This window comes from Saccopteryx leptura, chromosome 10, assembly GCF_036850995.1.
Source record: "Saccopteryx leptura isolate mSacLep1 chromosome 10, mSacLep1_pri_phased_curated, whole genome shotgun sequence".
In the NCBI taxonomy this organism is placed as follows: domain Eukaryota; kingdom Metazoa; phylum Chordata; class Mammalia; order Chiroptera; family Emballonuridae; genus Saccopteryx; species Saccopteryx leptura.
In genome coordinates this window covers 56,866,501-56,885,715 of record NC_089512.1, presented here as the reverse complement: position 1 = coordinate 56,885,715, position 19,215 = coordinate 56,866,501, and the positions used below count along the sequence as shown (strand labels likewise).

The window sequence follows — 19,215 nt, the reverse complement described above, 5'->3', positions numbered from 1 at the left end:
AAACTAATATAGTAAGTTAACCAAAGATTTGTGATTGTTGATACCACAGTGGGTAGCCAGCAAGGTGCAGGTTCAGCTGAAGGCAAACTTCTTTCTTCAAAGAGCAGAGCCACTAAGGATGCAATGTCACCATTCTGAATTAGAAGAAACAGCGCTGTAACTTAGCCATGGCCAAAAAAAGGGGTGCTTTTAAAAATGAAGGAACTATTTCCAGATTTCAGTTTGTTTATTATTAACAGTCTTTTAAAAAGTTGTCATTTATTTAGCATATGATACCAAAAGCCAGTTTTTATTGCTTACCACATGCTAGACACAGTGCAAAGCACTTTCCAGATCTGATCTTGTTGTAATTTGTACTATCACAGTTTATAGGTAAGAACTTACCCAAGTTTTCAGAACTAAAAGATAATCTGAATTCAAATTCAAGTTTTTCTGATCCTAAAGCCTGTGTTCTTTTTTTTTTTTTTTAATTTTTTTTTTTTAATTCATTTTAGAGAGGAGAAGGAGGGAGAGAGAGAAAGAGAGAGAGAGAGAAGGGGGGGAGGAGCTGGAAGCATCAACTCCCATATGTGCCTTGACCTGGCAAGCCCAGGATTTCGAACCGGCGACCTCAGCATTTCCAGGTCGACGCTTTATCCACTGTGCCACCACAAGCCTGTGTTCTTAATATGTTAGACAGAGGAGATATCTCACTAGAATATACAGACCCCTCATGGAAAGACTATCCATCCCTCTGCTGCCTGTTTCTACCAGCAGGCTAGTGCTGAGGGGCAGAGGATGCAGGCGTTAGGTGTTAGAATACTGTCTTCCAGCCTCCATGATGTGGAACCTATGAGCACTGCTATCTTCTCTCAATGCTGTGCCTCTGTGGATTCTCTGCCCCTCTATGGAATGCATATGTTTTCTTAAGAGTTTATGTGAGGTAGTCTTGCTCTGACTACACAATCGTGAATCTCTTTTTGAGATCTTGTTTTGATTAGCATATTAGGATGCTATACTAGGACATCCACATAATATCTAAAGGAGAAAATTTACTTTCTTTCATGTAAAAGTTCGGTTTTGTGTAGTTCTCAGGGCTTGGGTACTGTTTCCCTCTCTTTTTTTTAATTTATTTATTCAGAGAGAGAGAGGGATAGACAGGGACAGACAGACAGGAACGGAGAGAGATGAGAAGCATCAATCATCAGCTTTTCATTGCACGTTGCAACACCTTAGTTGTTCATTGATTGCTTTCTCATATGCGCCCTGACCATGGGCCTTCAGCAGACCGAGTAACCCCTTGCTGGAGCCAGCAACCCTGGGTTCAAGCTGATGGGCTTTTTGCTCAAGCCAGATGATCCCGCGCTCAATCTGGCGACCCTTGGGGTCTCAAACCTGGGTCCTCTGCATCCCAGTCCAATGCTCTATCCACTGAGCCACTGCCTGGTCAGGCTGTTTTCCTCTCTTTTTATATTTTGTTTTGTTTTGTTTTGTTTGAGAGAGAGACAGGAGGGAGAGAGATGAGAAGCATCAACTTGTAGTTTCAGCACTTCAGTTGTTCATCGATGGATTCTCGTATGTGCCTTGACCTGGGGGCTCAAGATGAGTGGGTGACCCCTTGCTCAAGCCAGCGACCATAGGATCATTTCTTTTTTTTTTTAAGATTTTATTTTTTTTAATTCAGGGTGGGGAGAAAGAGAGAGAGAAGCGGGAGAGGAGCAGGAAGCATCAATTCCCATATGTGCCTTGACCAAGCAAGCGCAGGGTTTCAAACCAGCGACCTCAGTGTTCCAGGTCGATGCTTTATCCACTGTGCCACCACAGGTCAAGCCAGCGACCAAGGGCTTAAGCCTGAGACCTTAGTGTTCCAAACCTGGGGCCTTATTTCAGGTTGCTGCTCTATCCACTGTGCCACTACCAGTCAAGCAACTGTCTTTATTCTGCTGTTTTTGGGGTATCGGCTTTGTCTGCATACCTCAAATGGGGGGCAGGAGGGTAGCCACAGGCTCTGCATATCAGACCTGCTGTTTCACTTTTCTGGTTTAAAATTTTTATTTATTTATTTATTTTGTATTTTTCTTAAGCTGGAAATGGGGAGGCAGTCAGACAGACTCCCGCATGCACCCGACCGGGATCCACCCGGCACGCCCACCAGGGGCCGATGCTCTGCCCATCCAGGGCGTCGCTCTGTCGCGACCAGGGCCACTCTAGCACCTGGGGCAGAGGGCAAGGAGCCATCCCCAGCGCCTGGGCCATCTTTTGCTCCAATGGAGCCTTGGCTGCAGGAGGGGAAAAGAGAGACAGAGAGGAAGGAGAGGGGAAGGGGTGGAGAAGCAGATGGGCGCCTGTCCTGTGTGCCCTGGCCGGGAATCGAACCCGGGACTTCCGCACACCAAGCCGACGCTCTACCACTGAGCCAACTGGCCAGGGCCTTGGTTTAAAATTTTTAATTATGCTTTAGCTATTCTGCAGCCATAATGCAGGGTGCCCTCATCTTTTTGTTGACAGAGAAAAGCTGTTATGAAAGAGTGTGTACTGCACAATTCTATTTGTGTTTATATGTGTATAGAAATCTAGAAGAATACTACCAGTGCTTTTAACTCTGGATAAATAAGGACAGTTTTTTACTTTCTAATGCTTTTCTGTATGTTGATTTAAAGGAGAAAATTAGTTGAACTATTTTAGTTTAAAAGTAGAGGGACCTTGTTGAGTGGAATTTTGGGTCCTGATGTCTTTTTTGTTTCTATGGTAATTCTCAAAATGTTTGTGAGAAGCTTTCCAGCAGAACTTCCAGGAGATAATGTCCCTTCTAGGTACAGACCTCCCAGTGCATGCTAGAAACCATGAAGAGTTTCAAGCCCTACTTTTTTCCTATAAATACATACCTTTCTCCTTAATCAACTTTTTTTTTATAGGAATTTATTTTTCTTTTTTTTGTGACAGAGGTAGAGAGAGGGACAGACAGCCAGGAAGGGAAAGAGATTAGAAGCATCAATTCTTTGTTGCAGCTCCTTAGTTGTTCATTAATTGCTTTTCATATGTGCCTTTACCAGGGGTCTACAGCAGACCAAGTGACCCCCCGCTCAAGCTAGTGACCCCCCGCTCAAGCTGGTGAGCCTTGCTCAAACCAGATGAGCCCGCGCTCAAGCTGATGACCTTGGGGTTTCAGACCTGGGTTCTCCACATCCCAGTCTGATGCTCTATCCACTGTACCACTGCCTGGTCAGGCAACTTTTTTTTTTTTAAGATTTTTTTTATTGATTTTGGAAAGAGAGAGAGAAAGATGGGGTGGGTAGGAGAGGGAAGCACCAACTCATAGTAATTGCTACTCATTGGTATCTTCACTGGGCAAGACCAGGGTTTCGAACCAGTGATTCAGCATTCCAGGTCGACAGTAAATCCATTGCACCATCACAGGTCAGGCCTTAATCAGCTTTTCAGTTCTAACAGAAATGTGGCAGCAGCTGCTTCATTGGGAGATGCAAGTTTTCTGGTAATGTTTATATTTTTCATTCTAAACTTACTCTTGAATCTTTGTAACCAAACCACCCTTACTTTCAATAAATGGTTTGCTGTTCCTTGTGTCAGGAGATCCATTGTTCTGAAGTCTTTGTATAGGTTCAGTGCTTTCTGGTATAACACATTGCCACCAACTGGTACATGTTTTCTGTTCATGTCTTCCACTCACAGATTTTATGCCTTTTGCATCTTACCTAAGCAATTCATCATGTATTGTGGCTATAACTTTTGCAATTTGAGGTGTGACAACAAAACTAGCATGAATTTCTTTTTCCTTCTTCACAAGTTCATGGGTAGAAAATTCATTCTTACCATAATCTTCACAACCTCAGCATATGATTTTTTTCCCCTTTAATTTGAGAACTTTCACCTTTTCACTTAAAGGAAGCACTTTACAGCTTTTCTCTGGCATGTCCAAACTGCCAGCATCGCTACTCTTGCACTTTGGGGCATTATTAAGTAAAATAAAGGTTACTTGAACACAAGCTCTGCAATACCGCCTCAGTCAATATGATTATAACTGTTGGGTACTAAGTGGCTAGTGGGCAGGTAGCAGATAACAGTCTGGATTCTCTGGACAAAGAGGTGATTTACATCCTGGGCAGGATAGCATGAATGGCATGTAACTTAAAACTTAAGAATTTATTTTCAGAATTTTCTATTTAGTATTTTTGGGTCATGGTTTACCACGGGTAACTGAAACCATGGAAACCAAAACTACAAATAAAGAGGGACTACTGCCTGACTTGTGGTGGCTCAGTGGATAGAGCATCTACCTGGGACACGGAGGTCCCAGGTTTGGAACCCTGAGGTCGCTGGCTTGAGTGCAAGCTCACCAGCTTGATTGTGGGGTCGCTGGCTTGAGTGTGGTTTCATCAGCATGATCCCATGGTTGCTGGCTTGAGCCCAAAGGTTGCTGGCTTGAAGCCCAAGGTTGCTGACATGAGCAACGGGTCACTGGCTTGGCTGGAGCCCCCTGGTCAAGGCACATATGAGAAGCAATCAATGAACAACTGAAGTGATGCAACTATGAGTTAATGTTTCTCATCTCTGTTCCTGCCTGTCCCTGTCTCTTTCTCTCTCTCTCTATCTCTCTCTCTCTCTCTCTCTCTCCTGTTAAAAAAAAAAAAAAAAAAAAAGACGGTCTACTGTACATGTATGTCTTGATTGAGTTCTCAGTTGGCTGTAGATAATTTCCCAAGGCTGAGAGATTGCACAGATAAATGTTACTTAAGAACCAGGCCTCAACAGGGAATAGTGGACTGTGGTTTGTTAGGCCCAGATGGAGAGAGTCATCTTGGATATCAAGTTAACAAAGCTTCAATGCTCACTGAGAAAGTCTTATTAGCCCTGGATGATCCTTTGTTGAGTATTCACAGAGACCCTTATATTCTTACACTTTCTCTGAACAACAGATTGAATATTCCTTTTGTCCCCTCATATTTAATTTTATAGTTCACTCAAATTATAAGTAGTTGATAAAGGTTTAAAAAACTCAGTTTATTCTTTCTCTTCCTTCAGTAGACCTGATGAGCCCATCTAGTAGTTTGGTCATCATCGTTTTTTTCCCCCTTTGCGTTTTTTTATGTCTTTTTTTCTATTAATTTTAATGGGGTGACATTGATAAATTAGGGTGCATATGTTCAGAAAAAACATCTCCAGGTTATTTTGATATTTGATTATGCGCATTCCCATCACCCAAAGTCCAGTTGTCTTCCGTCACCTTCTAACTGGTTTTCTTTGTGCCCCTCCCCTCCCCCAACCCCCTCTCTGTCCTCCCCCCGCCCAATAATCACCACACTCTTGTCCATGTATCTGAGTCTCATGTTTATGTCCCACCTATGAATGGAATCATATAGTTCTTAGTTTTTTCTGATTTACTTATTTCACTCAGTATAATGTAATCAAGGTCCATCCATGTTGTTGTAAATGATCTGATGTCATCATTTCTTATGGCTGAATAGTATTCTATAGTATATATGTACCAAAGCTTTTTAATCCACTCGTACACTGATGGACACTTGGGCTGTTCCAGATCTTCGCTATTGTGAACAATGCTGCCATAAACATGGGGGTGCATTTCTTCTTTTCAAACAGTGCTATGGTGTTCTTGGGGTATATTCCTAAAAGTGGGATAGCTGGGTCAAAAGGCAGTTCGATTTTTAATTTCTTGAGGAATCTCCATACTGTTTTCCACAGTGGCTGCACCAGTCTGCATTCCCACCAGCAGTGCAGGAGGGTTCCCTTTTCTCCACATCCTCGCCAGCACTTATTCTGTGTTGTTTGTTGATGAATGCCATTCTAACTGGTGTGAAGTAATATCTCCTTGTGGTTTTAACTTGCATTTCTCTAATGATTAGTGATGTTGAGCATTCTTTCATATGCCTGTTGGCCATTTGTATGTCCTCTTTGGAGAAGTGTCGATTCATTTATTTTGCCCAGTTTTTGATTGGATTGTCTTCCTGATATTGAGTTTTACAAGTTCTTAATAAATTTTGGTTATTAACCCCTTATCAGACGTATTGTCGAATATGTTCTCCCATTGTGTAGTTTGTCTTTTTATTCTGTTCTTATTGTCTTTGGCTGTGCAAAAGCATTTTGGTTTGATATAGTCCCATTTGTTTATCCTGTCTTTTATTTCACTTGCCCTTGGAGATAAATCGACAAATATATTGCTGCAAGAAATGTCAGAGAGCTTACTGCCTATGTTTTCTTCTAATATGCTTATGGTTTCATGGCTTACATTTAAGTCTTTTATCTATTTTGAGTTTATTTTTGTGAATGGTGTAAGTTGGTGATCTAGTTTCATTTTTTTGCAGGTACCTGTCCAATTTTCCCAACACCATTTGTTAAAGAGGCTGTCTTTACTCCATTGTATGCTCTTACCTCCTTTGTCAAATATCAGTTGTCCATAAAGCTGTGGGTTTATTTCTGGGTCCTCTGTTCTGTTCCATTGATCTATATGCCTGTTCTTATGCCAGTACCAGGCTGTTTTGAGTACAGTGGCCCTGTAGTATAACTTGATATCCGGAAGTGTGGTACCTCCCACTTTATTCTTCCTTTGCAAGATTGCTGAAACTATTAGTGTTCCCTTTTGTTTCCTTATAAATTTTTGGAATATGTGTTCTATATCTTTGAAGTAAGTCATTGGTATTTTCATCGGTATTGCATTGAATTTATAAATTGCTTTGGGTAAAATAGACATTTTAATGATGTTTATTCTTCCTAACCATGAGCACGGTATATGCTTCCACTTGTTTGTATCTTCCCTGATTTCTTTTATCAATGTTTTATAATTTTCCAAGTACAAGTTTTTAATCTCCTTGGTTAGATTTATTCCTAGGTACTTTATTTTTTTGGTTGCAATGGTGAAGGTGATTGCTTCTTTAATTTCTCTTTCTGACAGTTCATTGTTAGTGTGTAAAAATGCCTCTGATTTCTGAGTATTAATTTTATATCCTGCCACTTTGCTGAATTCATTTATCAGGTCCAGTAATTTTTTGACTGAGATTTTAGTGTTTTCTATATACAATATCATATCATCTGCAAATAATGATAGTTTTACTTCTTTTCCAATTTGTACGCCTTTTATTTCTTTTTCTTGTCTGATTGCTGTGGCTAGGACTTCCAGAACTATGTTGAATAAGAGTGGTGAAAGGGGGCACCCCTGCCTTGTTCCTGATCTTAAGGGGATTGCTTTTAATTTTTGTCCATTAAGTATGATGTTGGCTGTGGATTTGTCATAGATGGCCTATATCATGTTGAGGTATGTTCTCTGTATTCCCACTTTGCTGAGAGGTTTGATTGTAAATGTGTGCTGGATTTTATCAAATGCTTTTTCTGCATCTATTGAAATTATCATGTGGTTTTTCTCTTTCCTTTTGTTTATGTGATGAATCACATTGATTGATTTGCAAATATTGTACAAGCCTTGCCTCCCCAGAATAAATCCCACTTGATCATGGTGTATGATTTTTTTCATATATTGCTGGATCCGGTTTCCTAATATTTTGTTGAGGATTTTAGCATCTAAATTCATCAGGGATATTGATTGGCCTATAATTTTCTTCCTTTGTGTTGTCTTTGCATGGTTTTGGAATCAGAACTATGCTCACCTCATAAAAGGAGCTTAGAAGTCTTTCTTCCTCTTGAATTTTTTGAAATAGCTTGAGAAGGGTAGGAGTTAATTCTTCTTTGAATATTTGGTAGAATTCACTTGTGAAGCCATCAGGCCCAGGACTTTTCTTTGTTGGGTGTTTTTTTTGTTTTGTTTTGTTTTTAAATAATTTTATTTTTTTAATGGGGCGACATCAATAAATCAGGATACATATATTCAAAGAGCAACAAGTCCAGGTTATCTTGTCTTTCAATTATGTTGCATACCCATCACCCAAAGTCAGATTGTCCTCTGTCACCTTCTATCTAGTTTTCTTTGTGCCCCTCCCCCTCCCCTTTTCCCTCTCCCTTTCCCCTCTCCCCCCGTAACCACCACACTCTTATCAATGTCTCTTAGTTTCACTTTTATGTCCCACCTACGTATGGAATAATGCAGTTCCTGTTTTTTTCTGATTTACTTATTTCACTTCGTATAATGTTATCAAGATCTGTTGGGTGTTTTTTGATAACTGTTTCAATCTCATTTGTTGTAATCAGTCTGTTTAGGTTTTCTGATTCTTCCAGATTGATTTTTGGAAGATTATATGTTTCAAGGAATTTGTCCATTTCATCTAGGTTGTCTAGTTTTTTGGCATACAGTTCTTCATAGTATTTTCTTACAATATTTTGTATTTCTGTGTGTCAGTTGTTACTTCTCCACTCTCATTTCTAATTTTATTTATTTGAGTACTCTCTCTTTTGTTCTTGGTGAGTGTGGTTAAAGGTTCATCGATCTTGTTTACCTTTTCAAAGAACCAGCTCCTGGTTTCATTGATCCTCTGTATTGTTTCTTTAGCCTCTTATGTCATTTATTTCCACTCTGATCTTTATTGTTTCCTTCCTTCTACTACCTCTGGGCTTTACTTGCTGTTATTTTTATAGCTTCTTAAGGTATACTTATAATGCAGGTGTCCCCAAACTACGGCCCGCGGGCTGCATGCGGCCCCCTGAGGCCATTTATCCGGTCCCCTGCCGCACTTCCAGAAGGGGCACCTCTTTCATTGGTAGTCAGTGAGAGGAGCACTGTATATGCAGCCCTCCAATGGTCTGAGGGACAGTGAACTGGCCCCCTGTGTAAAAAGTTTTTGGGGACCCCTGCTGTAATGCTATGAACTTCCCTCTCAGAACTGCTTTTGCTGTGTCCCATAGATTTTGAGTTGATGTATGCTCATTATCGTTCATTTCTAGGAATTTTTTAATTTCTTCTTTGATCTCATTGTTAACCCATTCAGTATTTAATAACATGCTATTTAGTTTCCAAGTGTTTGAGTATTTTTCAGTTTTTCTGTTGTGGTTGATTTCTAGTTTCATGCCATTGTGATCAGAGAAAGTGTTTGATATGATTTCAATCTTAAGTTTGTTGAGACCGCTTTTGTGCCCTAATATATGGTCTCTCCTAGAGAGTGTACCATGAGCACATGAAAAGAATGTATATTCTGCTGCTTTAGGATAAAAGGTTGTGAAGATATCTATTAAATTGAGTTGATCTAGTGTGTCCTTTAAGTCTGCTGTTTCTTTGTTAATTTTCTTTCTTGAGGATCTGTCTAGTGATGTTAGTGGAATATTGAAATCCCCTACTATTATAATATTGCTGTTGATCTCGCCCTTTATATCCATCAAAGTCTGCTTTATATATTTAGGTGCTCCTATATTAGGTGCGTAGATATTTATAACGGTTATATCTTCCTGTTCGATTGCTCCCTTTATCATTATGTAGTGACCTTCTTTATCTCTTACTATAGCCTTTGTTTTAAAGTCCATTTTGTCTGATATAAGTATTGCTATCTCAGCTTTTTTTTCATTTCCATTTGCATGAAATATTTTTTTTTATTCTTTTATCTTCAGTCTATGTGCATCTTTTGTTTTAAGGTGTGTCTCTTGTATACAGCATATTATGGGTCCTGTTTTATTATCCATGCAGCTACCCTGTCTTTTCATTGGATCATTTAATCCATTTACATTTAAGGTTATTATTGATATGTAGTTGTTTATTGCCATTTTATTCTTTAAAACTGTATTCCTCTTTTTGCTATATTTTTCCCCTTTGATCTATTTACAACATGCCCCTTAGCATTTCTTGCAGCATTGGTTTGGTTGTAGTGAATTCCTTGAGTTTTCTTGTCTGGAAAGCTTTTTATTTCTCCTTCAATTTTAAACGATAGCCTTGCTGGATAAAGTCTTGGTTGTAGGCTCTTGTTTTGCATTACTTTGAATATTTCTTGCCATTCTCTTCTCGTCTCAAGTGTTTCTGTTGAAAAGTCGTAAGTCATCCTTATGGGGGCTCCTTTGTAGGTGATAGCCTTTTTTTCTCTAGCAGCTTTTAATATTTTCTCTTTATCACTTAGCTTTGGTAATTTAATTGTGATTTGTCTTGGTGTAGATTTATTTGGGTTTCTCTTTAATGGAGTTCTCTGTGCTTCTTGAATTTGTGAGACGTTTTCCTGCCTTAATTTAGGGACGTTTTCAGCTATGATATGTTTGAACAAAGTCTCTATATCTTGTTCTTTTTCTTCTTCTTCAGGAACTCCTATGATGTGGATGTTATTTCTCTTCATGTTGTCACAGAGCTCTCTTAGAGTTTTCTCAGACTTTTTGAGTCTCTTTTTTCTGCTCTGCTTCCATGCCTTCATTTTTCTTGTCCTCTAACTTGCTGATTCAATTTTCAGCTTCATCCATCCTGCTTTTAATTTCTTCCCTTGTGTTCTTTATTTCTGATATTGTATTTGTCATTTTTGATTCTTTTTTATTATTTCAATGTCCTTTTTTATATTTGCTATCTCTTTATTTAGGTGTTCGTAATGACCATCTATTGTTGTTCTAAGATCTTTGAGCATCCTAACAATCGTTATTTTAAACTCTGCATCTGGTAATTTGGTTATATCTGACTCAGGTCCTTTTTGGGGATTTCTCTTGATTCATTTGTGTTGCATTTCTCTGCCTTCTCATTTTGTCTGTGTAAAAAAAGGTTTTGGCTACTGGAGTCCACTGGGTGTGGCCTCTGTTCCCTCAGTGTGGTCTGTCTGCAGGCCTGCCACCCCCTCTGCTGCTGCTGCTTAGGGGGTTGCTGGTGCCAGCCCACTGGGGCTGTTGCTGTGGTTTCCACCTCTCCTTCACAGGAGGGGCTGTGATCACGTGTTCTGGTGTACAAGCCTTGGTGACCTTGGCTTTCGCCCCGCCCCCGCAGGTGGCGTTATGCTCAGCCCTGAGGGCAGGGGTGAGCACCTTTGCTCAGCTGCGGATCTCTGCTTGATTCCCAGCTTTCACCCTGCCCCTGCAGGAGAAACCTGCTCGTGGGATAGCTACAAGCCTTGGCTCCACGGGCGGGGCGGGGCTGCGTTCCCAGGCTCAGTTGTGGGACTCTGCCTGTTGTGGGCTTTTGCTCCACCCGGTGGGAGGAACCGGCTCCCATGTCAGGTCGCAAGCCTTAGTTCTGCAGGCAGGGCGAGGCTGCGTTCCTCTGACCTTGCTCAAGAACGGGTCTCCACCCCTTCTGGGGCTCCTGCCCTTCCCCTGCAGGCTGGATTACAGGTGGCCCGCAGCTGGGCTTGACCACTTTCGCGAGTCCCCTTCTTCCCAGCCGGGCAAGACTGAGCTCACACCTGGGACTCAGTTGTGGCCAGCCAGCTTCTGCCCTTGCCGACAGAATCACTCTTCCGCCTCTCCCCACCGCCTGCCCTCAGGCGAGCCCTCAGCTGTGTGGTTGGGGGTGCTGCAGCTCAGACCCTAACACTCAGTACTGTAGTCCCGAAAGCTCCCTTCGGTTAGAGTGGTTGTCTCTCAAAGTGTTTCTCCCTGTGCCTCCTAGATTACACTCTCTTCCTGCTACTCCGGTCCTCTTCTCTCTCCCTGTGCCCCAGAGCCCTGGGTTAGTGGTTGTGAGAGAGGTTTTCTGCGTGATCCCTTTAGAAGAATCCTGGGTCTGAGAAATCAGTCTCTCACAAACAGTATCCTGACTTGTTTCCAGCTGAATATTGTCCATACGCCTCTTCTAGGCTCTGGGGCTGCAGGCTGGGGATTTGTTTCTGGGGCTCAGGACCCTCTCCTCTCTGCTAAACTCACTTTCTGCCACACGAGTCTCTCCCAGATGCCATTTGCTCGGGGAGCTACACAGCCCTCTCCACGTTTTTGCTTTTCCTACCAGTTTCAGTGTGGCTTCTTCAGTGTTCCTTGGTTGAAGAGTCCTCTTAGTTTAGTCCAAAGTTGTTTTTTCCAGATGATGCTTCTTAAAATTAAGTTGTAATCCACTTTGGTTCTGGGAGATGGAAGTTGGTACGTCCACCTACTCCATCGCCATCTTGTCTCCTATGTCTTGATTATTAAAATACCATTTAGTGTTAAAAGAAACCGTAATTCTTTGGGGAAATTTTCGATTTCAAGGGAAAGTATAAGATATGCTAATAAGATCTTATGGTGCCAGAAAATAAGCAAGTGCCCCAAGGGTGATAGGAACATGTCAAAAGGACATAGAAAATAGAAGCCATCTTAAAGGGATTCCTACTTGCCAATCCTGGAGCAGTTTGAGCATCAGAATAATTATAGTAGTGGGTTTTAACCGACTGAGTAACACAAGAATCCATATAAATAAATGAATCCATATAAAAAAAAGATATAAATAAATATATGAATTGATATGGAATGAGCTTTTACATAGTCTGGAGGTATCCATAAAGTATGTGGAAAAAAAGAATAACTTGGTCAGTTGAGTAGCTGGCAGACACAATAATCAAGTGATCAAAAGCAACTTTGAGTAATGGGACAAGTTGAAATCATGTCATCTGATGGGGTACAGTGAGATATTTGTACCATCATTTCTGTAATAGTCCTGCCAAAGAAGCATAACATTAATTTACTTATCAGGAAAACAGACTAACCCAAATTGATGGACACTACAAAATAACTGGTCTGTGATCTTCAAAAATATTAATATCATGAAAGTCAAGGAAGGACTGAGGAATTGTTTCATAATGAGGGAAACTAAAGAAATACAACTACATGCAATATGTATTCTAGAGTTGATCTTTTTCCTTTAAAGGACAGTATTGGAACAGTGGCAAAATAAGAGTGGAGAATGAGGATTAGATGGTGGTACTGTATCAAAGTTAATTTCTTCTTATTGATGGTTGAACTGTGATTTTTATTTGTAAGAAATATAAATTAACTACTCAGAGGTGATAGGACATGTCAGTATCAAATGGTTCAGAAAAAAAGTATTTTTTGTACTATTCTGCAACTTTTATGTCAATAATTTTTTTAGCAAGAAGACAGAGAGGGACAGGCAGGCAGGAAGGGAGAGATGAGAAGCATCAGTTCTTTGTTGCACCACCTTAGTTGTTCATTGATTGCTTTCTTATAAGTTTCTTGACTGGGGGGGCTTTAGCTGAGCCAGTGACCCCTTGCTCAAGCCAGCGACCTTGGGCTTTAAGCCAGCAACATTTGTCCTCAAGCCAGTGACCACGGGGTCATGTCTATGCACTCAAGCTGGTGAACCCATGCTCAAGCTGGTGACCTGGGTCCTCTGCATTCCAGGCCAGAGCTCCATCCACTGTGCCACTACCTGGTCAAGCCAGAATGAAAAGTTTTTAAAAATACTTACATGGTTATAACATGTCAGCCAGGGTCCCAAGAGAGATTAAAGCCTTAATAACCATGATATTCTTGTAAATAATTTTATCTTACTTATCTAGAAATGGAGTTAACTATTTACCCCCAAAACAAAAATAAGAAAAATAGTCACATAGAGCATTTTCTAGAAGGTTTACTTGTCTCATGGAACTTAATTTGAAAACCAGAAATAACAAAAATAAATATCCTTTAGCCCAACACCCTACTTAAGAAGTTATCTTTATAACTACCTTCAAAGTTTTCTGTGTCCCTTGCTGTGTCTCGCCTCCAATAGATAATCACTATCCTGAATTTCGTGTTTATCATTCCCAAGGTATTTTATTTTTTTAAATTGTTTGGTCATGTTTGGGTATATCTGATGTCCTTTTATCTTTGGTAAGCTGCTTGTGCCAAAGGCCTCAGCTTTCCCCTTCATAACTTCGGTAATTTAAAGCAGTACAGTATATACTAGACACTTGACAGAAAAAGTTCTGTGGTCACTGAGGAAAGTTGATCCATTTTTAAGATTATACAGAACCTTGAAACATCTGTTTTCAGCCACTGTTGAACACCATGAAGTATAAAATCATTTTCATTTGCAGAAGATACCATTTACATGGTTTTAGTGTTGGTGCCCTAAATCTTAAATACTTAGTATATAAAAGAACACCACATATGTTTATTTAGGTTTTTATATCACTAATGTATATATTTTGAAAAGGGCATGCATATGCATCTTGATTTTGTTATTTCCTTTAGTTCTAGTAATGGCAGTAAGTCTAGTATGTTCTGTCACTGGAAATGCTGACAATATCACAGATAGTTTGAAATATAACTTTTTATTGGCTTTGGATTAATACCTTTTTTAAAAAAATTAAATTATAACAGAAATCAACCAGACTATTATGAAGTGGTTTCTCAGCCCATTGACTTGATGAAAATCCAGCAGAAACTAAAAATGGAAGAGTATGATGATGTTAATCTGTTGACTGCTGACTTCCAGCTGCTTTTTAACAATGCAAAGGCCTATTACAAGGTAAGAAAGCATCACATTTGGAAGGTATCCAATTAAATAATTTTCTGGCTTCTTAATATTTATCAGTCGTCTTGGTGAGTAGTGGTTTCTCATTTGGTGGTTTGAATTTGCATTTCTTTTATTTGTAGAGAGTGAACGTTCATATGATTCCAAATTATTTTTGCTCTGTGACTGCTCAGATCTGTTGTCTATTTTCTTCTTGGGTTTGTCATTTTCATATTTATTTCTAGAAACTTTTACACTAGGTACTGTTTTTGTGGGGTTTTTCTGGTTATATTTGTTGCAGATCTCTTCCACTATGTATCTGTTTTTTCACACTTTTTATATATGCATACATACACACACACAGGGTTGCCTCCATATCTTGATTTTTCTAAGTAATGTTGAAATGAACATAGGGGTGTATATATCTTTTCAAATAAGTGTTTTTGTTTTCTGTGGATAAATACCCAGAAGTGGAATTGCTAGAAATAGATTTATTTTTAGTGTTTTTGAAGAATCCTCATGAAGTTTTCTATAGTGGCTGCACAAGGTGTTGTCCTCTAAATTATCTTTTTTAGTAATAAATAGTCTTAATTTAGCAAGTCATTTGTCTTCTGCCACAAGTCTTTCTGTAATAAGATAGGGCAAAATAAATTTAGTTTCAGAATGCCTTTAAAACATACACTTAATTCTCTTTTTTTCCACTTATTTATGCATTTATTTGTTGATTCTTTTAATATTTTGGGGGGTTTCTTTTTTTTTTTTTTTTTAAATTTTATTTATATATTTTTTACAGAGAGAGTGAGTGAGAGAGAGGGATAGACAGGGACAGACAGACAGGAATAGAGAGAGATGAGAAGCATCAATCATTAGTTTTTCATTGCGCGTTGCAACACCTTAGTTGTTCATTGATTGCTTTCTCATATGTGCCTTGACTGTGGGCCTTCAGCAAACCGAGCAACCCCTTGCTGGAGCCAGCGACCTTGGGCTCAAGCTGGTGGGCCTTGCTCAAACCAGATGAGCCCGCACTGAAGCCGGCGACCTTGGGGTCTCGAACCTGGGTCCTTCCGCATCCCAGTCCGACGCTCTATCCACTGCGCCACCACCAGGTCAGGCATCTTTCTTTTTTTTAATTAATTTTAATTTATTGTGTTACATGGATTCCAGTGTCCCACTGAATATAACATCCTCATACCCCTCATACACTTAATTTTTGAGAAGAAAAATTGAGGCCCATCTCTTTTAATCATAAAGAGTTTAAAATTTGTAATAGAGTTTGTCAAGTTATGTTTTAAAATACAATCCTCTGCTGCAACAAGATGCTTTAAAAGTAGTAACTGAGCCTGACCAGGCGGTGGCGCAGTGGATAGAGCGTCGGACTGGGATGCGGAAGGACCCAGGTTCGAGACCCCAAAGATCGCCAGCTTGAGCACGGGCTCATCTGGTTTGAGCAAAAGGTTCACTGGCTTAGACTCAAGGTTGCTGGCTCCAGGAAGGGGTTGCTCGGTCTGCTGAAGGCCCACGGTCAAGGCACATATGAGAGAACAATCAATGAACAACTAAGAAGTCGCAACGCGCAACGAGAAACTAATGATTGTTGCTTCTCATCTCTCTCTGTTCCTGTCTGTCCCTGTCTATCTCTGCCTCTGTAAAAAAAAAAAAAAAAAAAAAAAAAAAAAAAAAAAAAAAAGTAGTAACTGATTTACAGTAAAATAATAAAGTGGTATTTTTTCTCTTTTCTTTGCTAATGTACAGCCAGATTCTCCTGAATATAAAGCTGCTTGCAAACTCTGGGATTTGTACCTTCGAACAAGAAATGAGTTTGTTCAGAAAGGAGAGGCAGATGATGAAGATGATGATGAAGATGGGCAAGACAATCAGGGCACAGTGACTGAAGGAGTAAGTGTACATCTGGAGTGGGTGAGAGATGGGCTGTTGGGAAGTGGACAAGGCCTCTGTGATTTCCTCTGGACTCTTGTGGGCTTTCTGTACAATGCTGCTGGCAACTGAGAGGGTAAAGAGGCATAATATAGCCAGAGAGCTCACCGCATTACATGGTGTCCTAAGATATCCTGGATGTGTCCCGTGCATGGTTGTTTTTATGAATTGCTCTTATGTTAATGCATATTACCTGCTAGGAATGGAGAATCTTCATATCATCAATGAGTCAATGTTCTTAGCTTTCTAGATGGAGATAACATGTGAGAGTAGTCTATGTTATGATTAAAAGTTAGAGTCAATGGAATCACTTTAGTTAGGAATATTTTTGTAGGTTAGACTGAGTACTGTTCTTAGAATATACCAGTTGTGTTTCTGCCTCTGGAATTTTGCCATGACTTTTACTTATGCTTAGAATGTGCTTCCTTTGGCTTTTCCTGTCACTGGTTCTTTTTCCTTATTCTAATATTAGTGTCAACTAGTAGAGGTCTTTTCCTCACCATCTTATCCACACTCCTCCTTTTCTGTCATCACATCATTCTGTTCTGTGGTCTTTAGTCTTTACCACTATATAACTTCGTGATATACTGTAACTTGTTTATTAGATTACACATTTACTTTCTATCTTCCCCCAAGTAGAATTATATGCCACAAAAGATAACATCTTGCCTGACCAGGCGGTGGCACAGTGGATAGAGCATCAATCTGGGATGCGGAGGACTCAGGTTCGAGACCCCAAGGTCGCTAGCTTGACCGCAGGCTCATCTGGCTTAAGCAAAAAGCTCACCAGCTTAGACCCAAGGTCGCTGGCTTGAGGAAGGGGTTACTCGGTCTGCTGAAGGCCCGCGGTCAAGGCACATATGAGAAAGCAATCAATGAACAACTAAGGTGTTGCAACAAAAAACTGATGATTGATGCTTCTCATCTCTCTCCATTCCTGTCTGTCCCTATCTATCCCTCTCTCTCTCTCTCTCTCTGTCCCTGAAAGAAAAGAAAAAAAAAAGATAACATCTTGTTCACCTACTCCTGGCATCTAGACTATGCCTGACATACGGGTACTGGTAAATTCTTACTAAATGAGCACACGTGTTTGCAAAAAAGGAAAAGAATAGTAAAAGGGATTACATCTCTCTTCTGCAACTGAATAGTAAGACACCCAAAGCCAAGCATTTCCCTTTCTTTCCTGAAACTCAACAAAGAAAGCAGTGGTGGGTGAATTTCTCAAAACATAACTATTTCTTGGAGTCTCAAAGTATAGTTTCTAGGGACATTGTCAATTTCTTTGTAGAAATTAAATATTAGAATTAGGTAGAAGGCAATTAACTAGGGATTCCCTGAAATTATACTCTCTGATATTAATGTAGGAGCAGCAACTTTACCCATGGTTTCTTGAGCAGAATATTCATTACCTACAGGGGACGCAGCCTTATAGGATTCCAGGGTTCTAGTAAAAAATAAAAATGCCTATATTTAGGAATTGCCTGTGTTTCTTTCAGTAAGAAATAGGAAGCATCTTGCACGTTCATATTTATACCTCTCATGCTTCTTATAGCCTTAATGTTCTCAAGAAGGGAGAAAGGCCTGACCAGGCGGTGGCACAATGGATAGAGCGTCGGACTGGGATGCGGAGGACACAGATTCGAGACCCTGAGGTCACCAGCTTGAGCGTGGGCTCATTCGATTTGAGCAAAGCTCACCAGCTTGGACCCAAGGTTGCTGACTTGAGCAAGGGGTTACTCGTTCTGCTGAAAGCCCACGGTCAAGGCACATATGAGAAAGCAATCAATGAACAACTTAAGGTGACGCAAGGAAAAACTGATGATTGATGCTTCTCATCTCTCTCTGTTCCTGTCTGTCTGTCCTTATCTATCCCTTTCTCTGACTCTCTCTCTGTCTCTGTAAAAAAAAAAAAAAAGGAAGGGAGAAGGAATTTTCAAGCTTCTCATTTTTTTTTTATTTTTTGTATTTTTCTGAAGCTAGAAACAGGGAGAGACAGTCAGACAGACTCCCGCATGCGCCCGACCGGGATCCACCCGGCATGCCCACCAGGGGCGACGCTCTGCCCACCAGAGGGCGATGCTCTGCCCCTCCGGGGCGTCGTTCTGTTGCGACCAGAGCCACTCTAGCACCTGGACAGAGGCCAAGGAGCCATCCCCAGCGCCCGGGCCATCTTTGCTCCAATGGAGCCTCGGCTGCGGGAGGGGAAGAGAGAGACAGAGAGGAATGAGAGGGGGAGGGGTGGAGAAGCAGATGGGCGCTTCTCCTGTGTGCCCTGGCTGGGAATCGAACCTGGGACTTCTGCACGCCAGGCCGACTCTCTACCATTGAGCCAACCGGCAGGGCAAGCTTCTCATTTTTAAATTAAGAATGATATCCTTGGAGTTTTCCCAGTTGTGGTAATAAGTTGTATGAATGCATTTACATACCCTATTCCCTTTGTCACCTGTAACACAAAATAGCTGATTCAACTGGAAAGAAAGGAATCTTGGCAGTAGAATGTAACTCTTTTCTTTTTGAAGCTAACTTAGAGGTGCTATGTTTTAGCCAGGAAGTAAATGACTTAAACATCGGTATTTTGTCTGCTTTCATTGGTGTTGTGTTGGTTTTCTAAGCTTATGTGGCTGGGGACTCGTCTTATTTGTTAAATATTTATTGTGTGTCTGTTTTTATCAGGCACTGTGGTAGGCCCAGTAGATTTGTTAAAGCCTGCTCTGTGGAGTTAATGTTGTACCTTAACACGGAGACTAGGCCCTGGCCAATTGGCTTAGGGATAGAGTGTCAGCCCGGTGTATGGAGGTCCTCGGTTCAATCAGGGCACACAGGAGAAGGACCCATTTGCATCTCCATCTGTCCCCCTCTCGTTTCTCTCCCACTCTCCCCTCTCTCTCCCTCTCTGTTTCTCTCTCCTTCTCTCTCTCTCTCTCTCTCTCTCTCTCTCTCTCTCTTTTCCTCACTCCCTCTCTGCTTCCCTCCTTCTTCCTCCTGCAGCCATGGCTTGATTGGAG

The 19,215-nt window shown here is 40.7% G+C and overlaps 1 protein-coding gene and 1 non-coding gene across 31 annotated transcripts in view; one reads left to right on the top strand and one right to left on the bottom strand.

Moving 5' to 3' along the window:
• The window catches only part of PBRM1 (polybromo 1), a 155,405-nt gene that overhangs the window by 12,949 nt on the left and 123,241 nt on the right, over nt 1-19,215 (top strand). For all 30 annotated transcript variants that reach the window (XM_066350658.1, XM_066350677.1, XM_066350670.1 and 27 more), the window contains 2 exons: nt 14,143-14,290; nt 16,028-16,171. In XM_066350658.1, coding sequence (XP_066206755.1) covers nt 14,143-14,290; nt 16,028-16,171 — 292 coding nt within the window. The remainder of the gene's footprint in view (nt 1-14,142; nt 14,291-16,027; nt 16,172-19,215) is intronic.
• On the bottom strand, nt 2,335-2,410 carry TRNAT-GGU (transfer RNA threonine (anticodon GGU)). Its single transcript has one exon. It is a non-coding gene; the product is annotated as a tRNA-Thr (tRNA).